The following is a 19,010-nucleotide window of genomic DNA, read 5'->3' on the forward strand; positions in this document are numbered from 1 at the left end:
TCCATCAAGGATCATGTATCACATGTGCTTGTCTTGTCTCTCAAGCATTTTATAGAACTATATAGCATGTTCTAATATTGCAGAAGCCGGGCACACTTCACCATGAGTTTCACAGTCATTTCTACCTTTCAACTGGGAGGTTAACGGAATTGTCAAACCCTAAAAAAGTCAAAAGACCCTCAACCCTCCAGACCTTTCACCACCGCACACTGTCTTTATCAACTGTACCTTTCAAAACACTATGATGGATGGAGGTGGTTTAGGAGGTGGAACAAAATGAGAAGAAAAACCCAGTCTGTGAAAGGAGGGATTTGCACCTATCTCTGCAGTCAATTCCCTGCTAAGCCTCCAGATAAGCTGAAACTTAAGTTTCCTTTCCTTTTCTTTTTTTTGGCAGTAGTACACATGCAATGGCTTAAAGCTTAATGTGGGATCTCCGTTCCTAAACCAGGGATTGAACCCTGGCTGCAGCAGTGAAAGCAGAGACCTAACCAGGAAACTCCCCCAGGTTTTTCTTTTAAGGCCTCAAGTCGGCTGCTGGGTACAGAGGAAAAGCACACAGGGAAATACACTCTACCCTGACTCTGACCCTAGCACAACAACCCGGTCCTTCAGCGGTTCCACATTCTCCTACCTAATTCCACCCCCAGAAAACTCCCCCAAACAAGGACCAATTGCCACAAACATCCCCTGGGCCGGCAAGTGAAGATGAGTGAGGTGATCTCATGAGAACCACTCAGAGCTCCCAGCACAGTGCTGGACAATGAACCCTCTCCTGGGCTGAATCAGGCTGGAAGGGATATTCATCTCGAGGGCACATCCAAGCGTCCCCCATACTCTCTTCCCACGCCAAGAGCTTCCTGAAGACTGGAGAGAAGGCTCCACGGTGGGGTGGGAGGTCCTTGAACGACTGAAGATCTCGGGCGGAAGAAAGATGCCAAATTTCTTCATAAAGAACATGTTCAAAGGAAGAAAAGAGCCACTCACCTCGGACTTGGCATCCAAGATACCCTGACCCAATTTATCTTCCGGCATCTCTTTGAGGAGAAGAGCAGGATCCTGAAAGGACGGAGCTGGAAAGGAGAAATGAGTCAGCGGGGCTCGGCTGAGCTACAGCCCCAGCAGCCCTGGCCCCGGGAGAATCAAGGGAGGTCAGGAACCACTCCGCAAATGAGAGCATCCGAACTACAGCACAGCCTGGTGCGGCATCTGGGTTAATTCTGCCACTCAGTGTCTCAGACATTCCAGTCACGGAGGAGAAACACCGCCGCTCCTTCCTCCTCCTCCGCGGGGATGCCCCAGTGAAGAGGCAGGAGTCGCGACCCCGTAGCGCGTCTAGGAACCCAGCCCGCCCCCTGAGCGCAAACCTGCAGGCCCACCGACACAACCTACCTGTCTCCCGGGGCTCCGGGGCCGGGGTCTCCATGGCGCCCTCTCTCGGCGGCCGCCGCTGGCGGGGGCTGGAGGGAGGGACAGGCCCGCTCCCAGGCTCAGGGCACCTCGCCGCAGCCCTGCAGGTTCAGCCCGCGACCCAAGGTCGGGGTCAGGCAGGCTCCGCAGGCGCCCCGGACCCGGGGCTACGATCGCGCCCCATCACCTGAGTGCCCCACGGCCTGTCACCCGCGCACCCGGCCCGCGCGGGCCGGCCAGGTCTCGGGCTCGGCCGCCCGGAGCCGGGAGTCTCGGGGGCGGCACACAGGCTCGGGGCGAACGGACAGAAAGACCCACAGACGACAGGCTACACGCGCGGCCGAGCCGACCCGCCTCCCACAAAAAGACAGCGGCCGCCACAAAGGAGCGCCTGGCCGCCGCCGCGGGGACGGGCGCCTGCGCGGACTCGGCGCGCACTGCAACTCCCGGGAGCCTTTGCGCTACGCAGGGGCGGACTCTATTTCCTAGAGGGCGCCGGGGCCGGAGCCGCTCTGACGTCAGACGTGGACGAGCGTATACCACAGCCTTCTGGGAAGTGTAGTTAAGGGGTCAAAATCTCTGCCCTTTGGCCCCGCCCCCTACCAATATTGCTGCAGAAGGCGCTTACATCTCGGCCCATGGGGTGTGTGGTGTGGTGTTTGTGTGACTGTCATGCGTGTGGTGTGCTTATGTGTGATGTGTGTGTGTGTGTGTGTGTGTGTGTGTGTGTGTGGTGTGTACTGCATCTGTTTATGTGATTCTTTTATGGTGGGTATGTATGGTGTGTGCATGTGATGCGTGTGTGGTATATTATATGTGTGTGGTGTGATGTATGGGTGGTGTGTGTGTGTGTGGAGGGGATGTGTGTCTATGTATGTAATGTGTGTGTGGTGTGTATACTGTGTGTCTGAGTGTGATTCTTGTGTGGTGGATATGTGTGGTGTGTTTGTGTGGTGTTTATATGTGTGTGGTTGGCATGGTGTCAGTGTGTGGTAAGTATCTCTGTTATATGTAGTGTGTGTGTACGTGATGTGTGTGTGGTGTGTTTCATGTGTGGTATGCGGGGGGGTTATATGTGGTATGTGTCCCAGTGTTTATATATGTGTGTCTGTGTATGTAGTGTATGTTCTTTGTGTCTGTGAGTGTGATTCTTGTGTGGTGGGTATGTGTGTGGCGGGGATGTTCCTGTGTGGGTGTGCTGGACTGCTGCATGTGGGTCTAATTGCGGGGTTTGGGGAGGGTAGTACCCAGGATTATGGATCATGCTGGTCAGTTTCTCAAGGTGACATCCATTTTTAATGACTCAGGCACCCCACCCTGGACACCAGAGGTAGTTGGTGGGCCCTCAAAGAATTTCCCACAGATTTTGCCCCTGCTGCCCCTTCTGCAACTGAGCACCTGGGGAGGAGGTGGTAGAGTCCCAGCCTACTCTCAGACCAGGTGGACTTGGCCCCATCCACCCCCAGGGGCTGTGGAAAGAGGTTGGGTGTAGGTGTGGACCCCTCCTTCACACAGTGCTCTAACACTGCCACCCTCCCTCCTGGCTTGGAGCCCAGATTCCACTTGGCTGTAAGCTGTGCTCAGGCAATGGTTAGCATTTTTTGGCAATAAATTATTTTTAAGGCATGTACATTTTTTAGATATAATGAATGCTATTGTACACTTAATATACTATAGTGTGAAAACAAATAACATTTATATGCATTGAGAAACCAAAAATCTGTGTGACTATTGTGGTATTAACTTTACTGCAACGGTCTGGAACCAAACCAGCAATATCTCCAAGGTATGCTTCTAGAGTTACCATATGATCCAACAATTCCACTTTTTTTCTTGGGCCACTCCCGCAGCATATGGAGGTTCCCAGGCTAGGGGTTGAATCGGAGCTGTAGCCACTGGCCTACGCCAGAGCCACAGCAACGCCGGATCCGAGCCGCATCTGCAACCTACACCACAGCTCACGGCAACGCCGGATTCTTAACCCACTGAGCAAGGGCAGGGATCGAACCCGCAACCTCATGGTTCCTAGTCGGATTCGTTAACCGCTGAGCCACGACAGAAACTCCTCCGCTTCTTAATATACATATCTATATACATACCTAAGATAAATAAAAACATACAATATTAGAGTTCCACTGTGGTGCAATGAGATGTGTGTGGCGGGGATGAAGCACTGTCTCTTCAGTTCCAGGACATAGGTTCCATCCTTGGCCCGGCATGGTATGTTAAAAGATCACAGGTTGCAACTGTGGCTCAGATCTGATCCCTGGCCTGAGAACACCATATGCCATGGGACAGCCAAAAATGAAAAACAAAAACAAAAACAACCATATGTCCTTACTAAAACTCGTGCACAAATATTTATAGCACTGTTATTCATAATAACCAAAAAGTGAAAACTCCCCGAAGGACCATCAAATGATGAATGGGTAAGTAAAATGTGGAATATCTACACAATGGAATAGTATTCCATAAAGTATTGATACATGCTGTCATAGATGGATCTGTTCTGGGGTGGTCAGGAGGATGTGGGCAGAACGGCATGGCCAGCTCTGTAGGTGCTGCTGAGAGATCAGAGATGAGGTCAGGGAGGGAGTTCACTCCTGTCGTGGTTCAGCAGTAATGAAGAATCCATTGATCGATCATGAGGATCCATGAGAATTTGGGTTCGATTCCTGGCCTTGCTCCTTGGGTTGAGGATCCGGCATGGCCAAGAGCTTAGTGTAGGTCACAGACATGGCTCTGATCCAGTATTGCTGTGGTTGTGGCATAGGCCAGCAGCTGTAGCTCCAATTCAACCCCTAGACTGGGAGACTGGGAACTTCCATATACTGCTGTGGCCCTAAAAAAAAAAAAAAAAAAAAAAAAAGATGAGGACAGAGAGGTTGATCTTTAGCTCCAGGAGGTGGAGGGGCTCCTGATGGGGCAGACTGCAGCCCCCTTCACCAGGAATGAGGTGAAGGTCCACCCCATGGGTCAGTTGTTGTGAAGATGGGCTTGATGTGGGGACCCCAGCTCAGCTGCCAAGAGAAGAGGGGCCCTGAGGACCCCTGCATGGGCAGCGTGTCCTTCCAAGACGGCCCTCCCCACTCCACCCCATCTGTGGGTGGGAGGATAAGGCACAGAGTGGTTCAGGTCTCTCCTGCCCAAGGTTGGATAGCTGCAGGGGAGCCCGGACATGTGGCACTGAGAACCCTCAGGGCACATACAGCAGCTGGGGCAGGCTGGGAGGCTAGGGTCCCTGGCCCAAATTGGTCAGAGCCACTCCAGACCAGACATTCCAGGGCTGCTGACACCAGGACCAGGCAAACAAGGCCATTACCAGGTAATGAGCTCATTGCTGAGGTCAGGCAAGGTCATTACTGGGTAATGAGTTGCCCCTTGCAAAGCCACCTCCTCAGGGGGAGTTCCCAGGGAACACCTGGCTAGGCAGAGCCACCAGAAGTCCAGGGCACAGCTCCAGGACATGGTGAGCAGTAGGGGTCACGGGCAAGGTGCGTCTGAGTCCAGCCCCCGAGGAGGCCCCATTCCCACAACGGGACCAGAGAGAGTCACTTCCCCTCGCTGACCCTGCCTTTAAAGGAGGGACCACCTGCATTTCAGGGTCAGTGGCAAGACCTCCCAGACTTGAGGGACCAGCCCCTCAGGCCTCCCCTGGCTTCTGTGGCCTCACCATCTCCTAGCCAGCAAAGACCTGTCCTGGGCTCTGAGGGGAGTTGGGGTGGGGATGGGGATGCAGGCAAAGCCACAGGGACCACCAGTGATCTGTGAGGCAGGACAAACCAGTCTAGAGCTGTGCTCTGAGCAGTGGCCTGAGCCAGACCCTCTGACTCAGACCACCAAGGCCCCCCCATGTGGCCTGCACTCCGGGGGTGGAAAGGCACCATAGCTTTCCCTTCCCTAGAGCCCAGGGCCTCTGTTCAGGCCCCGGGCAAGCCAGCCTCGCTTGCCCACCGTCCCAAGGCCCAGCCAGTCTTGCCAGATGGAGAGAACAGCACACCCTCAAGAAGCCCGGGCCCCCTCCAGGACTAGCTCCAAGACTGACCCCCCACCTCCCCTCCCCCACCTCCAGAGGTCCTGTTCCCCTGGGGCCCCTGTCTTGTGTGCCCCCCTCACACTGTCTCAGAGCCCCCCGACTTCAGAAACTGCCACCTGCCTCGCCCCTATCCGCCTTTGCCGAGAACCAGGTGGGCCTGCACCTGATGCGCATTTGGCTGCAGAAGATAAAGACCTCCATGCTCTCAGGCACCCGTCTCCTTGAGGCAGAACCAGGGACCTGCGTTTCCAGATGCTCTCCCTAGGGCTGTGAGGCCACAGTCACATGGCTGCTTGCCTCCGCCTCTGAGCCACCAGAGCCCCTCAACATGCAAAGCCCTGCCCTCTAAACTGCCCTTGGGCTCTGGGAAAGAAAACATCCCACTTCGGTTTCCACCAGGGTTTAGTGGCAACAGGGTGTAAGGGTGACAACAGAGAAGTCAGCCCAGAGTGTTCTCGCCTCCCTGGGTTAATGAGCAGCAAATCGCCCACCTGGCCTGGTGGGAAAGCTGGCTTGAAGGCACAGAGCCAGGCTGGGGACAGCCCAGGACTGTGACTTCCCACAGACACAGGTGGCCTGGCCCCTGGCACACAGAAGGGAATGGAGGGGTGGGGGAGGAGCTGGGCTCAGTCAGCCCCTCCGTGCGGGGGCCCCCTAGCAGGCTGGGCTGTGCGGAGTTTCCAGGAGGAACAAGAAAGCAGACCTGTGTGTGGCCCCCAACCGGTAACTCTGTCCCTGCTTGTTACTCAAAGGGACAACAGCCATCTGGCTCCGACCAGCCAGCCTTGGTGAGGGTGCCAATCCAGCCCCACCCCTCCACTGACAAAGCTCCAGCCAGGGTCACCATGACCCACTGGCTTCCTGATCCTCACTGAACTTGACCTCTGGAGCTCAGGGTCATGCTAACCACCCCTGCCTGTTTGCCCCAACAAACACCTCTGCAATTCTCCAGGAACCACAGGTCGCCAGGCAGCCCCTCCTCCCTGTCTTCTCCATGACCCTCTACCACAGGCTGGGACCCACCTATGCAGGCCTGCAGGCACCTGTGCTCCCCCCTGCAAAGGCTGGCTCCTGTCACACCCCCTCCATCAGCCTCTGTGTGCCCACCCTCCCCCCTCCCAGCTGTCACATCGACAGTGGCAATTCTGGGGCCTCTCACCCTCTTGCCCTCCCTGCCGTCCACTGGTGGGGATCTTAGGGCCTCCCGAGTCTCACAGGTGAGGTTCTGAGAAGGCAAAGCCCTGGTCACACGGCCAGGCTGCACAGACCTGGGGACAGAACCCAGGGCTCTTGTGTCAGCAGTATTTTAATTACTGAGGGGAGGGTGGGGGTATGGTTAACGAGGCTCTAGGGAACAGCAGAGCCACATGCTGAAGTCCCAAGGGGCCGGGTGACTCAGCAGGAATGGGGGGGGTCTAAGAGGTTGACAGAGCACCAAATTCTCACCTCCCCCTGTGCCTTCCTAAGAGACAGGCTGCAATGAGTGGATGAGTTAATGGCCAAATGCACAGGGGGACCCAGGCTTCTTTACCATAGCCCAGGGCCAGGGCTGCCCAGGAACAGGGTGACAGCACCCTCATCTCACACATATGGGCATCGAGCTGCACTGAAACTAGGCCCTGGGGGCCCTGGGGACACAGGTTCCAGTGGCTGCCTTGCCATCTTCCCTCCCAGCCCAGCCTGGATCCGTGCCAGTCCCTCCCTCCCCAGTTTGCTGGGAAGGCCCCAGGGCACCCAGAGTCCTAACTAGCCCCTAGGGTGCCATGAGCACAACATGCTGGGTGAGGGGGACATGGCCCTGGGCCCTGTGATGGTCCTGGGCATTAGTACCTATGGAAGGCGCCAGGGCGAGGAAGAATGGGGTGCAGTGGTGAGGGGCTCCACAGAAGGTAAAAAGCTGGGAGGGGCAGAGAAGCCAGCAGGGATGGCTGTGATGGCCTAGAATACCAGGCCAAGGGGGTGCACAGCCGGCCAGGAAGGAGGCCCCAACCAGGACCCTCAGCTCAAGACTCATTCACCCAAGGACTCTACCCAACATCCAGCCTGCTTAGCACCACTGGGCCTGTGCTTGGGACCCTACTGTGGAGGGAGTAGGGCAGAGAACAGGGCCATGAGTCATGGCTGTGGGGGAAGGGGAGCCCCCCCTCAAGTTCCCCGGTGGAGGGGTGAAGTGGTCAAGGGAGGCTGCCCTGAAGAAGTCTGATGAGAGTGAGCAGCCTGATGAGGGGAGAGAAAGGGGCATGTTGCAGGCAGAAAAAAACAGCCTATGCAAAGGCTTAGGAGCTACAGAGGGTTGCTGAGTTAGATGAGGAAGAGGACCGGGCCAGGGCACAGGGAGAGATGGGCTGGGCCACAGCAGAGAGCCACAAAGACCCCTGGAGAACCTAGATGTGGGGCAGAAGTGCCTGTTGTGTGGGCTGTAGGGGAGCAGCGTGGGGAAGACAGTGGCTGGACTCTGGGATGGTAGGAGTTGGCCCTAGCTAGTGAGGAGGGCTGCGGCCCGTGACCACACCTGCCTTCCCCAGACTGTGATCGTGACAGTGGTTTTGAGCAGAAGATGTGAGCTGCATTCCCCACGTGGGTTTGGGTGCCTGGGCTTAGGCAACTGTAGCTCCACGACCCCATCACTTCTGCCCAGGAGCCTGTCCAAGCTCCTTGTTAGGACCCACTGACAGTCCAGTAGGAGGGCAAACCTGCAGCATTATTCCCCTGATTCCCTGGCGCCCCATTCATCTGGGTCTCAGCCCTACACGGGTTCCCCGGGCCCCAGGCCAGATTCCCAGAGGCCTCGGTCGTTCCCACAGCTGTCCCCGGAGTCCTCTCCACTGAGAGTCGCCCAGGCCCCAGCGGTCGCTAGGTTGCGGGGCCGGGACTCCAGGCCGGCCAGGCCGTGGAGGCAGTGGCGGCGGCGGCTCCAATGGCGGCAGAACCCCGGCGCCCTTGGGCCCAGACGCGGAGCGCTTATGGTGCCAGCGAGGCGCTGCGGCGCGCGGCGGGCCGCCAGCGGGACCCCAGGCCACAGCCCAACGGGCTGGGCCCCGATGAAGCCCGCGCCCCGGGCCGCATGGCTCGCCTGCGGGGCCAGCTCCGGGCTGAGGCAGCGGAGCGGGCCAATGCACCCCGATTACTGCGGCTGGTGGAGCGCGCCGGGGCCGCGGCGGGGGCAGCAGGAACCAGGGAGCCGGAGGAATCGCGCGGCCGCGGCTCCGTTTGCTCTGTGTGCGGGGAGCCGCGCGGCGGGGCCACGTACCCAGCCGGCGTCCTGGAGGTGAGCGAGCGGCGATTGCAGGAGGGCCTGGCGGCTGTGCGCGCAGAGCTAGGCGAAGGGCTGGAGGCGCTGCGCGCTGAGCTGCGGGCAGAACTGGATGCCCTGCGCGCGCTGCTGCCGCCTCCGCCGCCTGCCCGCCGTGAGACTCGCGTTCCCCGCGGCCCAGCCCTTCTTCGGGCGCTGGGCACCGTGAACGCCCTGGCCACCGGCGCGAGGCCGAACGATGACGCCTCGGACAGTACGGCCGACGGCGGTGCGAGCCGGGCCCCGGCCCGCAAGAACCTCAAGAAAACCCCAGTGACGCCTGGAGCCCCGCAGGACAGCGGGGATTAAGCGGGGCCGCGCGGAGGGGATCCAGACCAGGGTTTGGGGCGCCGCCGCTAGCCAAGGGGCCTTCCTACCTAGCATGGCTCAGAGCAAGAAGGGTCCTCCGACGCCGCTTGCTAGTGCTCTGGTATCGGAAGTGGGTGGGAATTGTGGCTGAGTCCCCGCAGCGGCAATCACCGTGGGAGCCGGAGTCCGGGCTGGAGAAGGGGTGAGCCCCTTTTGGGGCTAGAGCCGGGAAAAGTTCGGCCAGGAGTATGTTGGCCGTTGAGAGCCAGAGTGCAATGGGGAGAACCCAGGGTTGGCCAGAGGAACCCCCCTACCTCAGGAGAGGGGGTTGCAAGCATACTTTAACGGTCTCAGGAAGGAGGCCAAGCCTTCACGCACTGTGTGTGGGCAGACAGTGTGGTGTGACCCACACACCAGGCAACCGAAACTGGGGACACAAGGTGGGCTGCTGGGACACTATCACCTGGACCCAGGCTCATGCAGGACAGCATCACTTGGATGTTCAAGCACATTCTACTGTGGGCCCTGGACAGCAGCCTGAGTCCAGCCAGCTCCTTCCCTCTATTGGACAGTGTTGCCTGGACACATCACATCTGGTCAGTGCCCTCTGGACTCTCAACTTCACTTATTCCTCATATGGCCTCACCACAGGCTAACCTTAACCCAGGGTCTCTCCAGTGTCAACCTACATCAGACTCCAAAGCCCACCTCCCTGGGCCTGGTCTCACCTGTACAGACAGCCCCTCACTCACTGTCCCTATCACCAGGATACCACCGCAGATTGAGGCCTGCAGTGCAGAGCCTGGAACAGAGGCTTCTCAGCTCCTGGGCTTGGGGAAATGGCAGCTGGAGGCGTCATTAAACCCAGTGTGGAATGGGCATGTGACCATGTACCACAGGAAATAAAATGTGAAATCTTAGGATTTAGCAGGTGGCCTTTCACCTTCCATCTCACCAGGCAATGCAGACCTGATGTGTAAGATAGGAGTGGGGTGCCTTCTCCCTCTCGGAAGGATCTGGGGTTCTGGATGGGGGTCTGGGACTACTGGCTGTGGTGGGGTAGGGGAGGGTCGCTCGGAGGTCTCCAGTGGTATGAACCTGCAGCCCCCCTCCTAACCTTGTGACATCAGCAGTGGTCCCAGGCCTCCCAGCCCGGCCATATAAGGCCAAGGTCACTGTGTGTCGTTTATTGCAGAAAGGGGATCGCGTCTGCATCCCAGGGGCCCTGCCAGAGCGACAGGCTGAGCCCCAAGCCCAGCAAAGCCCTGTGCCCAACAGCTGGGGTGAGGCCTATCGCTCTGACCAAAGCTCTGGGATACTGAGACCTTTTCATCTGCGCAGAGGCTGCTGTGGCTGGAAGTTCTGCAGGAACGGCGCAGGGTGCAGGGGGGCGAGGCGGTCAGAAACTAGGCCACCTGAGGGTGTGAGGGAAGGCGGTCGGGAGGGCCAGACGGCCCGGGGAGGGCGGGGCCACACCTGCGAAACCCCGATGGGGACCGCCTCCTAGAACAGTCCAGAGCACCGAGAGCTCTCAGCCGGTCGTGGTCAGTGACCCCGCGTCGTGGTAGAAGCGGGAAAGGCTCCGGGCGCCTGGCAGCAGCGATGCCAGCGGGAAGGTGGATGCTCACTTCATAGAGGTCCGTGGACCGGGCCAGGTGGCAGGTTGGAACCCCCCTCTCCGCACCCAGACGCCCTGACTTCGACCCCGCCGCGCTCCTCACCGTGAGCAGACACATTCTTCAGATCCAAGACAGCGAAGTTGGCGTTGTCAGAGTCCTGCTCCTGGGGAGGGGCTCCAAATGAAAGAGGCGGGGTGAGGAGCTCAAAAGGGGGGAACCCTGAGGGGGGTCTAGGGGAGACTAAGTGGGAGGAGGGTAGGTTCCCAGTGAGGGAAGCTGGCTTGGAGGGGTCACCTCCTGACTCGGCAGAGCCACAACTTCTCACTGTGGGCATCCTCCCCACAGAACCCATTAATTCTATAAACCCTGTAGAGGCCCTAATTGCTCACCCAAGACTACGAAGGCCCTGTGCCCCCTCCACAGACCCCCAAGGACCTCCTCCTTGAAAGCAAGCAGTCACAGAGCAGCTTCCCCTCCCTCACCGCCAAGAGCACAGCCAGCACTGCCAGGCCATCAGGGTGACCTTGGGGCTCCGCTATGCTGATATCAGGTGTCAATGTGGACCATGTGCATCTGGGGAGACAGAGACCATGGGAGACACCCAGCTGCCCCCAGTACATTCCTGCCACCCTTCCCATGCCCAGGCCCACCTCCACGGGATGGTGCTGCCCGTCCAGGCTGTGCTCCAAGCCCACCCAGCCAGTGAAGTTCAGCTTCAGTGCACGGTAGGTAGGCAGTGGCAGTCCAGTGCCCCACATCTCCAGGTGGCTTTGCAAGCCAGTGTCCACAAGGAGGGGGAGGGAGTATATGACACACTCTCTTTCTCCCACCTGGCTGCCCTAGTGCCATGAGAGCACAAGGTATGAGGAAAAGCTCCCCTCAGCCCTATCTGCTCCCTGGCTGAGCCTTGATGGACACTTGGTGTCCAGGCCCCTCTGCTGGTTGGCCAGGTGGGGCTCCACAGACTGCAAAGGACACCCACCTCCCTGCACGGAGGGGAGAAGGTGGTCTCCTGTGGCTGCAGTCCTGATCCACCTCAGATAAGTGATTGTGGGGGGTTGCGGTGACTCTTAGGGCACCCTAGTGCCATGGGGAGTTCTGACTTCTGAGTATGTCCTGACTTCCAGTCCTCGGGTACAATGGCTGATTGCTACTGGTGGAAGGGGTCCTGACCCCAGGGTGCTAACTTGTATGACCATCATTCTCCAGGGTCCACGGGCCCGGAGGTGCTGAGTTATATAGCCTTGAGAGATGAAGGGCCCGAGGGTGGGGTCCCGCTGGACCAGGTGAAGGTTGGTATCGATGGAGGACTGGGCTGCTTACAGATGGGCCGGCCACACCAGCAGGCCTACAGCTCCTTCCTGATGCGAGCAGCAGCTTGTTATGCACACACAGCAGGACTGGAGACCACAGCAGCCAAAGACCCGGACACACACACAAGGGAACAGTCAATACACATGCTGCTGGCTGCCCAGAGAGTCGCTTCTGTCTAGGACTATAAAGAAGGCCCATGGAGACCCCAGAAGTGCAGACCGCTTCTGACTGCAGGACACAGACCAATGCCACACAGCCTCACAACACTGTCCTCAGCACACTCTGGGTCCTGGGAGTCACAGCACAGGCTTCTGCTGACGGTGGGAGGTGACTGGGCTGACGCTGGCCATTTGGGGCCTGAACGCCATCCCAGCTGGGATCCAAGGGCTTAGGCTAGGGGAGGCCAGGTGGACCCTGCCCTCCTGGTGCCCCAATTCCACGATCTCCTCCCCCAAAGATCCCCAGGGGCAGAGCCTAAAGCAGAGAAGATGGAGCAGTGGGGGAGGCAGCAGAGAGGCAAAGTCCCTTGCTCACCCTTGAAGTCAGCATGCACCATCAGGGGAATGGCGAGGAAGATGAGTGCCAAGGATGGGGACTCTCTGCATGATGCGGCTGTAGTAGCAGAGAACGGAGAGATGAAGGTGGCCAATTTATTGGCGGGATGGGCTAAGAATGTGGCTGAGTCCTGGGGGCTTGAGGCCCAGGGAAGTGTCAGAGGGGCGGCACCTCCAATGGGGAAATAGCTAAAGCTCACGAGGCACTCTCTCTGATCCCAAGACTGGTGGCCACCAGCAACGCCAGCTCCACAAGAACTGCATGCTTTCACAGACCTCCCTCCCCCAATTAATCCTGGGTGGAGAGATGTTATCATCATGGCCACTGGCACACAAGGAAACAGAGGGTGAGGACCAGGAGTGACATGTCAAGGCCACCAGCAAGGACGAAGTTAGAGGGAGAGGGCAGCTTGGATCCCAGTGCCCTTGACTTGAGAGGCTGGGGTGGGGAGAATGTCCCAAGACCACAGCTTCCTTCTACACACTCACCCCCCCAGACCAAAGGGTCACCCCCCCTGTCCAGGTGGGACCCTGGCTTCTGCAGCAGCTCTGCTGGCACTGGTGTCCAGCAGACCCCAGGCTGTGGCCCAAGCCTGTCACTTTCTTGGAGAGCAGGGTTTCGATGTCCCCACCTCCCCAGTGGCCACAAGAGAAGGCAAGGCAAAGAAGACACTGTTTTCTGGCCCCCTACCCAAGACCAGGGGCTGGACTCCCCCAGGCGCTGTCCTCAATAATTGGAGAGCACAGTGCCTGGCAGGGGTACAGGAACCCAAGCCAACCCAAGCCCCCATGGGCCTTATCTGTGCCTTTGCTAACCCTGACCCCTCACCTGGCTAGGAAGCTGGATTAGGAAAGCCGCATGAGGACCTGCCATAGGTCGAGTCCCCTGGGCGCCCTCTTGTCCCATTAGGAACTGGGAAAGTGTTGAAAGGACCACTGTCAGAGAAATGTCAGGGGTCTTAGAGCCCCACGCCTGTCCTTGGCTTCCACAGGCAGCCCATCTCTGCACCTGTGCCTTGGCCCCAACTTGGCTGGAGCCTCCTATCCCAGCTTGGGTCACACCAAGGACAGACCACGCTTCTTCCAGAACACAAATTTATTTGGCATTTGGATGTAATGGTTCTCACAGCATCTTAAGAATTAGTGCCAACCCAACCAAAAATAAACCCAAACTAAAAACCCTTAGTGAAAGGAAAACAAACAGGCATTAAGACAATGTAGAGTAGTGACACCACCTCCACCAGGCAGGTCAGGTATGGCCTGTCCCTCTAGGGCCCAGTGTGTCTGCCTATCACAGGAGCACAAGACTCAAGCAAGGCTGGTCTTGGGATTCACCTGAGCACACAGGCCTCATGACTGACCCCAGCTCTCCCCTGCTTCCCTACCCTACCCTCCAGTGGAGCTCAGCCCCTCGGACACCAGCTCCTGGAGACAAAGTGGTCAGGAGGCAGGGCCTAGAGAAGCGTGGCATGGGGGCCTTCAGCCTGGCCCAAGGACACAGGGCTGAGCTACCCTGGACAAAACCCCAGTCTGTCCAGAAGCAGAGCCACTCCTGCTCAGTACCTCCCACACACATCTGCCAGTCCTTCGGTCCCCAAAAGAACTCCCCAGTCCCACACATGTCACACCAGCCACCCTGCCCTGTACACATGGATCTGAGGCTTGGGTCAGAGACATGGGGGCTAGGAGGGACCCTAAGCTGTTGGGACCAGGCTCCTATGCAGCTCCATGGGGGTGCCTAACCCAAAGCAGGTGTGCTCAGGACCCTCCCAACACCAAGGCTGTGACCACTGCCTGGGACCTGGCTGTGCTGTGCCCACAACATGGCAAAGGCAGGACACGCTTTCTGCTTCATCCTCGGTAGCCAGTGTGGGCACACAAGACCAGAAGGCAATTCTCAAGTCCCAGCCCTCTGCAGGGGGTTTGTGCAGGGCCCGCCTCCAGCACTCGCTCCTGTGGGCTAAGCCCAGGTGTGCGGGCAACCTGAAGATCTCATTCTGTCCAGAGAAGAACACAATGGTTTTCAACCAGATTGTGAGAACATGCCCGGAAATGGCCTGTGCCAGTAAGACCTGTCACCACCGAGCACCCACTTCATCACCCCCCTCGCTGCTGCCCAACATGCTGTGGCTGGCCCTGGAAAGGGGGCCCCGTGGCTAAGTCGCTATGTACTGCCACCACCTGCAAACACTTGGACACATATGCACACACACAGACACGCACAAAAAGAAGATCCAGACATTCAACGTAGAAAAGATATGGATGTGCTAAAAATCGCACAGAACCCGCTTCATCTCCAAACCTCAGAAATGCTAAAGCCCCATGTAAAGAGACAAGACCACTGCCCAGAAGCAGGTAAAGAGGGTCCTTGGTCAAAGGCCCCCCCCCCCACAACCTGGGAAGGGCACCCAGCACCCCGCTCCAGTGGTGGCGGCAGTGGGCAGGAAGTGAATTCTCAGGAGATGGGTAGACTGAAACCTTAATTTCAGCCACCCCTTCCCCCAAAAAAACAACCCTTATGGCACAAATAGGTGGGATGGGGGCAGGTCAGGCCCGGGGGCAAGTTCAGCAGGAGCAAGGACTCCAGAGGGTGGCAGAGAGGAGCCAGGCCCAGTGGAGGATCCAGGTCAGGGCACTCATGCACGGCTAAAGGCCTCAGCCCGGTTCCAGAGCTGCCTCCTGGGGGAACCATGCACAGAGATGCTGGGGAGAAATCCTTGGGTGGGGCCAGGGCCTCCTGGCACAGAATGGGCTTCACAGAGCCCAGCTGGAAAGACAGTGTAGGGTCCAACCACCTTCCACGCTCCCCTGCAGCTGGACCTGGGGGCTGTCCCCCAAGCAGCCACTGTAGCAACCTCCAAGGCTGTCTGGCCCAAAGCAGGCCTGCTGCCCAGCCCACACTGAGAGTCCTCAGACACCTGCCAGGGCACCCTTCTGAAAAGAGGCTGGCAAGGCGCACACAGAGGGTGTTTGGTGGTGAGCATGCCCACCAGAGTTGGGGTGGCCCAGTCCCACCCAAACCCACAGCACTGCCTTTGTTCCCTGCTCCTGACACGTGTTGTCTCGTGAACTTCGTCATTTTTCTGCTACTTAAAAAGAAAAAGACAGTGACCCAAAGCTACGTGTGTTTTTGAAGCCCTCATGGAGCCTTGGGGCAGGTGCTGGCTCCCTGGGCCAGCACAGGGTTTCAGCAGGGGCATGCCAGCAGGGGTACAGCTGGGCAGTTGGGTCCAGGCTCGCTCAGGAGCCCCACAAGTCCCCCATGGGGATCAGTGTTTTTCTCAACAGCAAACAAGTGCTCCCCGCTTGCCGGGGCCATGGGCCATCTACACCACCGTATTGAGGGAACTTCGGCTGTGGCGGCCACCCACTGGCAGTGCCTCTGTGGTTGGGCTGCTCCCACTCTGGGTGGGGTCAGGGGGCACAAGGAGGATGCTGCTGCTGTCAGCTGAGTCCTCCAGGTCTGCCAGAGAGGCCCCGGGGGGAGGCAGAGGCTGCTCCAGGCACCGGGGTGCTGCACCCTCCTCACCTCCATCCCCTGTGGTCGGTGGAGTGGCCTCTGCCAGCTCGAAGGTGTCATCATCTGCAGGAAAAAAGGGGGTGAGCAAGGGTGGGGCCTAGCAGCAGGGTGCTGGACACATCTGTGGACCATTCCTCCTGCTAACACCAGGCATGGGGCAAGCAAGTCCAACCCAGAGGCACCAAGCTTGCCTCGCAACTGTGCCATGAGGTGGGCTGCGTGGGGCAGGCGCAAGATGGCTGTGAGCAAACCATGATGTACGTGTGTGTGTGTGTGTGTGTGTGTGTGTGTGTGGAGAGAGAGAGAGAGAGAGAGGAGAGAGAGGAGAGAGAGAGAGGAGAGAGAGATTTTGACAGAATAAGCAAATCAAAGGAAGGGGAGGGGGAAACCCTCTGAGACTCAGTGGGGTCCAGGCAGGGCTCACTGACTTTGGGAGGTTACTTGGCTGAGGCTGGGCAGGCAGAACAGTGTGGCCAAAGCCGTGGACCAGGAGCTGCAGCTGGAACGTGTGGGCAAGTGCAGAAGATGGGGCCAGAGCAGGCAGCCCTGAAAACTGTGCGGGAGTCTGCAGAATGCCCTGGTCTGAGGGAGACTTGCGGCAGTCCCTCCTTATCACCACAGATGCCCTCTGGAAGTCGGGGAACCAGTGCTGCTCCCCTAGCTTGTCTCCCATGGACCCAGCAGTCCCGCTGTTCTGCTCTGGCAGGAAGCTTCTCTACCCTGGCCCCTACCTGGCAGATGGTGATAATCTGTGTCCCAAGGGCCAAGGTCAAATCCAAGTCTTTCCTGCCAGAGCAGGCCACACAAGAATGGGACTAACTGACCAAATACAAAGACCAAGAACACAGCTATGCTGGCCTGTGTGTGTGTATGTAAGAGAGATGAAGAGGGGACAGGGCCAGGCCAGGCCGTGGGTGCAGCACCTGACATTCCTCCTGGGTGGGCCTGTGAGGAACGACTTTCCACAGCACCAGACAGACATCAGACTCAAGCGACCGCTTTATCCCACTGGTCAGGAGGGCACGTGGTGGGGATGTCTGCTCAGCTCACCACACATGCACACATGCCCAACAGCCCACCCGGCTTCCCGAGATCCAGGGTTCTCATGCTGCTCACAGGAGTTCTTGGGTGGGGGTGGGGAACAGGGCAGGGTGACCACTGCCAGCCAGCGGTCATCTTCAAGTGCAACCCTGGGAAGAGCCTGCAAACCACAGTCAATGGTTCCATCTTTAAGAGAAAAGCAAGCAAAAGCAGAATGGGAAGAAGCTGGGTGGGGGGTGGGGGGCATGGGGTGGTGGAGGCGTTGGGGTGGCCTAGGACTGCTTATCCCTCTCCCTGTAGTTACCTGCAGGGTCATAGAACACGCTGTCCGGGTTGATGGAGGCCTCGTAGGGTGGTGGCGGATCATCAGGCTGGTCGATATCTGGGTACTTGTATGCAGTATAGGGAGGAGGAGGGTCGTGGAAGTGGAAAGTCCCACCTTCTCCATCGTCAGAAAGGTGCAGTGGCGTGAGGCCCGTGCCGAACCCATCTGGGCCATAATCAAAGCCAGGGATCCTGCGGCCGAGGTTGAAGTGGTGCACTGGGCAGAGAGAGAAACGGCACAGAGCCACTCACTCCCTGGGCTAGACCTGCTGTGCCCAGACCCAGGGCTCCACACACTCCTACAGTCACATGCCTGTGCCTGGATGCCACTGGCCATCCACTCTGAGCTCACCCACTGAGACCCATGACGCCCACTGCCACCACAGCCTGCACCTGCCCACCGAACACTGGCCCTTGGCATGCTGGCTCTCTGAGCCAGGCCTTGGCAAGCTGCCTGCCCTGCATCTCAGTCTCCAAGAGACACAGGAAGGGCCCAGCTGCCATGTGACACCCCAGGGCCCTGTGAGGCACCAGGGTGGAGCGCAGCCCCTTGCTTCTGAGCCCCTGTTCCCTCCCCGAAGGGACTAGGGTAACTGGTTTGCTTGCTGATAGAGCTTCTCAAAAGCTCTTCGGGGCACAGTCCACCATAGAAGACTTGGGGGCAGAGGGGGCAGAGGCTGGGCCACATCCCCAAGCTGCCTCTCCCTGGCAGGGCGCAGATGCCCTGGCTGGGCACTCACAGTTGGCTCCAATCAGGGATTCAATGCGCTCGCGGCGCCTCTGGCGCAGCCGATGGACCATGAAGAGTAGTAGCGACAGGATGAGAAAGGAAGACACACAGCTCACGACCAGACGCATCCCGCTGGCCATGGAGTCCAGCAGGCTGCTGCCATCTGTGGGAGAGGATGCTGTTCTCAGGAGGGCTTGGCCCCAGCCTCAGTGCCCACCCAAAGCCCCATGCCACCCAACCTGTCCCTGAGCCTGGAAGCCCCCAGACCAGACATCGAGCTCCTCCCTGACTTCTTGTCACAACCCTACAGAGAGGAGTGTCCCTGTGCAGGGTACTAAGGTTGGACCAGGGCTCCAGTCCCATGGGGACCCCGAGCTCTCTACCCCACCCCCAGCACCAAGGAGACTTCGCATCCAGAGCGCCAAAGGTGATCAGGAACGGTGAGGGCGGAGCCTACCCTGGACTCCAGAGACTGTTTTTATAGCCCACCCTCCCCTGGGCTGTCGGCAGCCATACTATTTCTTGACCTCCTCACACCCGACTCTGGCCGCCATCTCTGTAAGGGGGAGGCCTGAGGGCACCAAGCCCTGCAGGGCTTGATGCTGGCACGCAGGGTCTCTCAGGATGGAGAGGAGGGACACCAGGGAGGTCATCCTCACACTGGACCCTCTCCCCCAACTCCCCTCTACTCCAGGGCACAGTTCACCCACCCCACCCCAGCCAAGGCCTTCTCTGGGCCAGCTCTGTGGTGGGCGCCGCCAACCCCACCCTGCCAGCCTAGCATCCCCAAGTCCTAAGCTTGAGGAGGCCGCAGCTGGAGAGCACTCTGCTCTGGGCCCTGCGCCCCTGACTACACATTTT

The 19,010-nt window shown here is 58.7% G+C and overlaps 2 protein-coding genes across 5 annotated transcripts in view; both read right to left on the minus strand.

The window, feature by feature from the left end:
- Positions 1–2,298, minus strand: part of ZNF74 (zinc finger protein 74) — a 29,446-nt gene extending 27,148 nt beyond the window's left edge. Inside the window, exons 1-2 of the mRNA XM_021073672.1 lie at positions 1,393–2,298; positions 988–1,073 (exon numbers count right to left, since the gene is read on the minus strand). Of these exons, the coding sequence (XP_020929331.1) occupies positions 988–1,073; positions 1,393–1,426 (120 nt within the window). The 5' untranslated portion in view covers positions 1,427–2,298. The remainder of the gene's footprint in view (positions 1–987; positions 1,074–1,392) is intronic.
- DGCR2 (DiGeorge syndrome critical region gene 2) overlaps positions 13,613–19,010 on the minus strand; it is a 54,344-nt gene continuing 48,946 nt past the window's right edge. For 2 of the 4 annotated variants that reach the window (XM_001929599.7, XM_021073673.1), the window contains exons 8-10: positions 18,160–18,312; positions 17,400–17,636; positions 13,613–16,117 (exon numbers count right to left, since the gene is read on the minus strand). In XM_001929599.7, the coding sequence (XP_001929634.4) occupies positions 15,861–16,117; positions 17,400–17,636; positions 18,160–18,312 (647 nt within the window). In that variant the 3' untranslated portion in view covers positions 13,613–15,860. Of the gene's footprint in view, positions 16,118–17,035; positions 17,256–17,399; positions 17,637–18,159; positions 18,313–19,010 lie in introns of those variants that run through there. The other 2 variants (XM_013981509.2, XM_021073674.1) reach the window with 1 other exon arrangement.

The sequence above is a fragment of the Sus scrofa genome, chromosome 14, assembly GCF_000003025.6.
Source record: "Sus scrofa isolate TJ Tabasco breed Duroc chromosome 14, Sscrofa11.1, whole genome shotgun sequence".
Classification (NCBI taxonomy): domain Eukaryota; kingdom Metazoa; phylum Chordata; class Mammalia; order Artiodactyla; family Suidae; genus Sus; species Sus scrofa.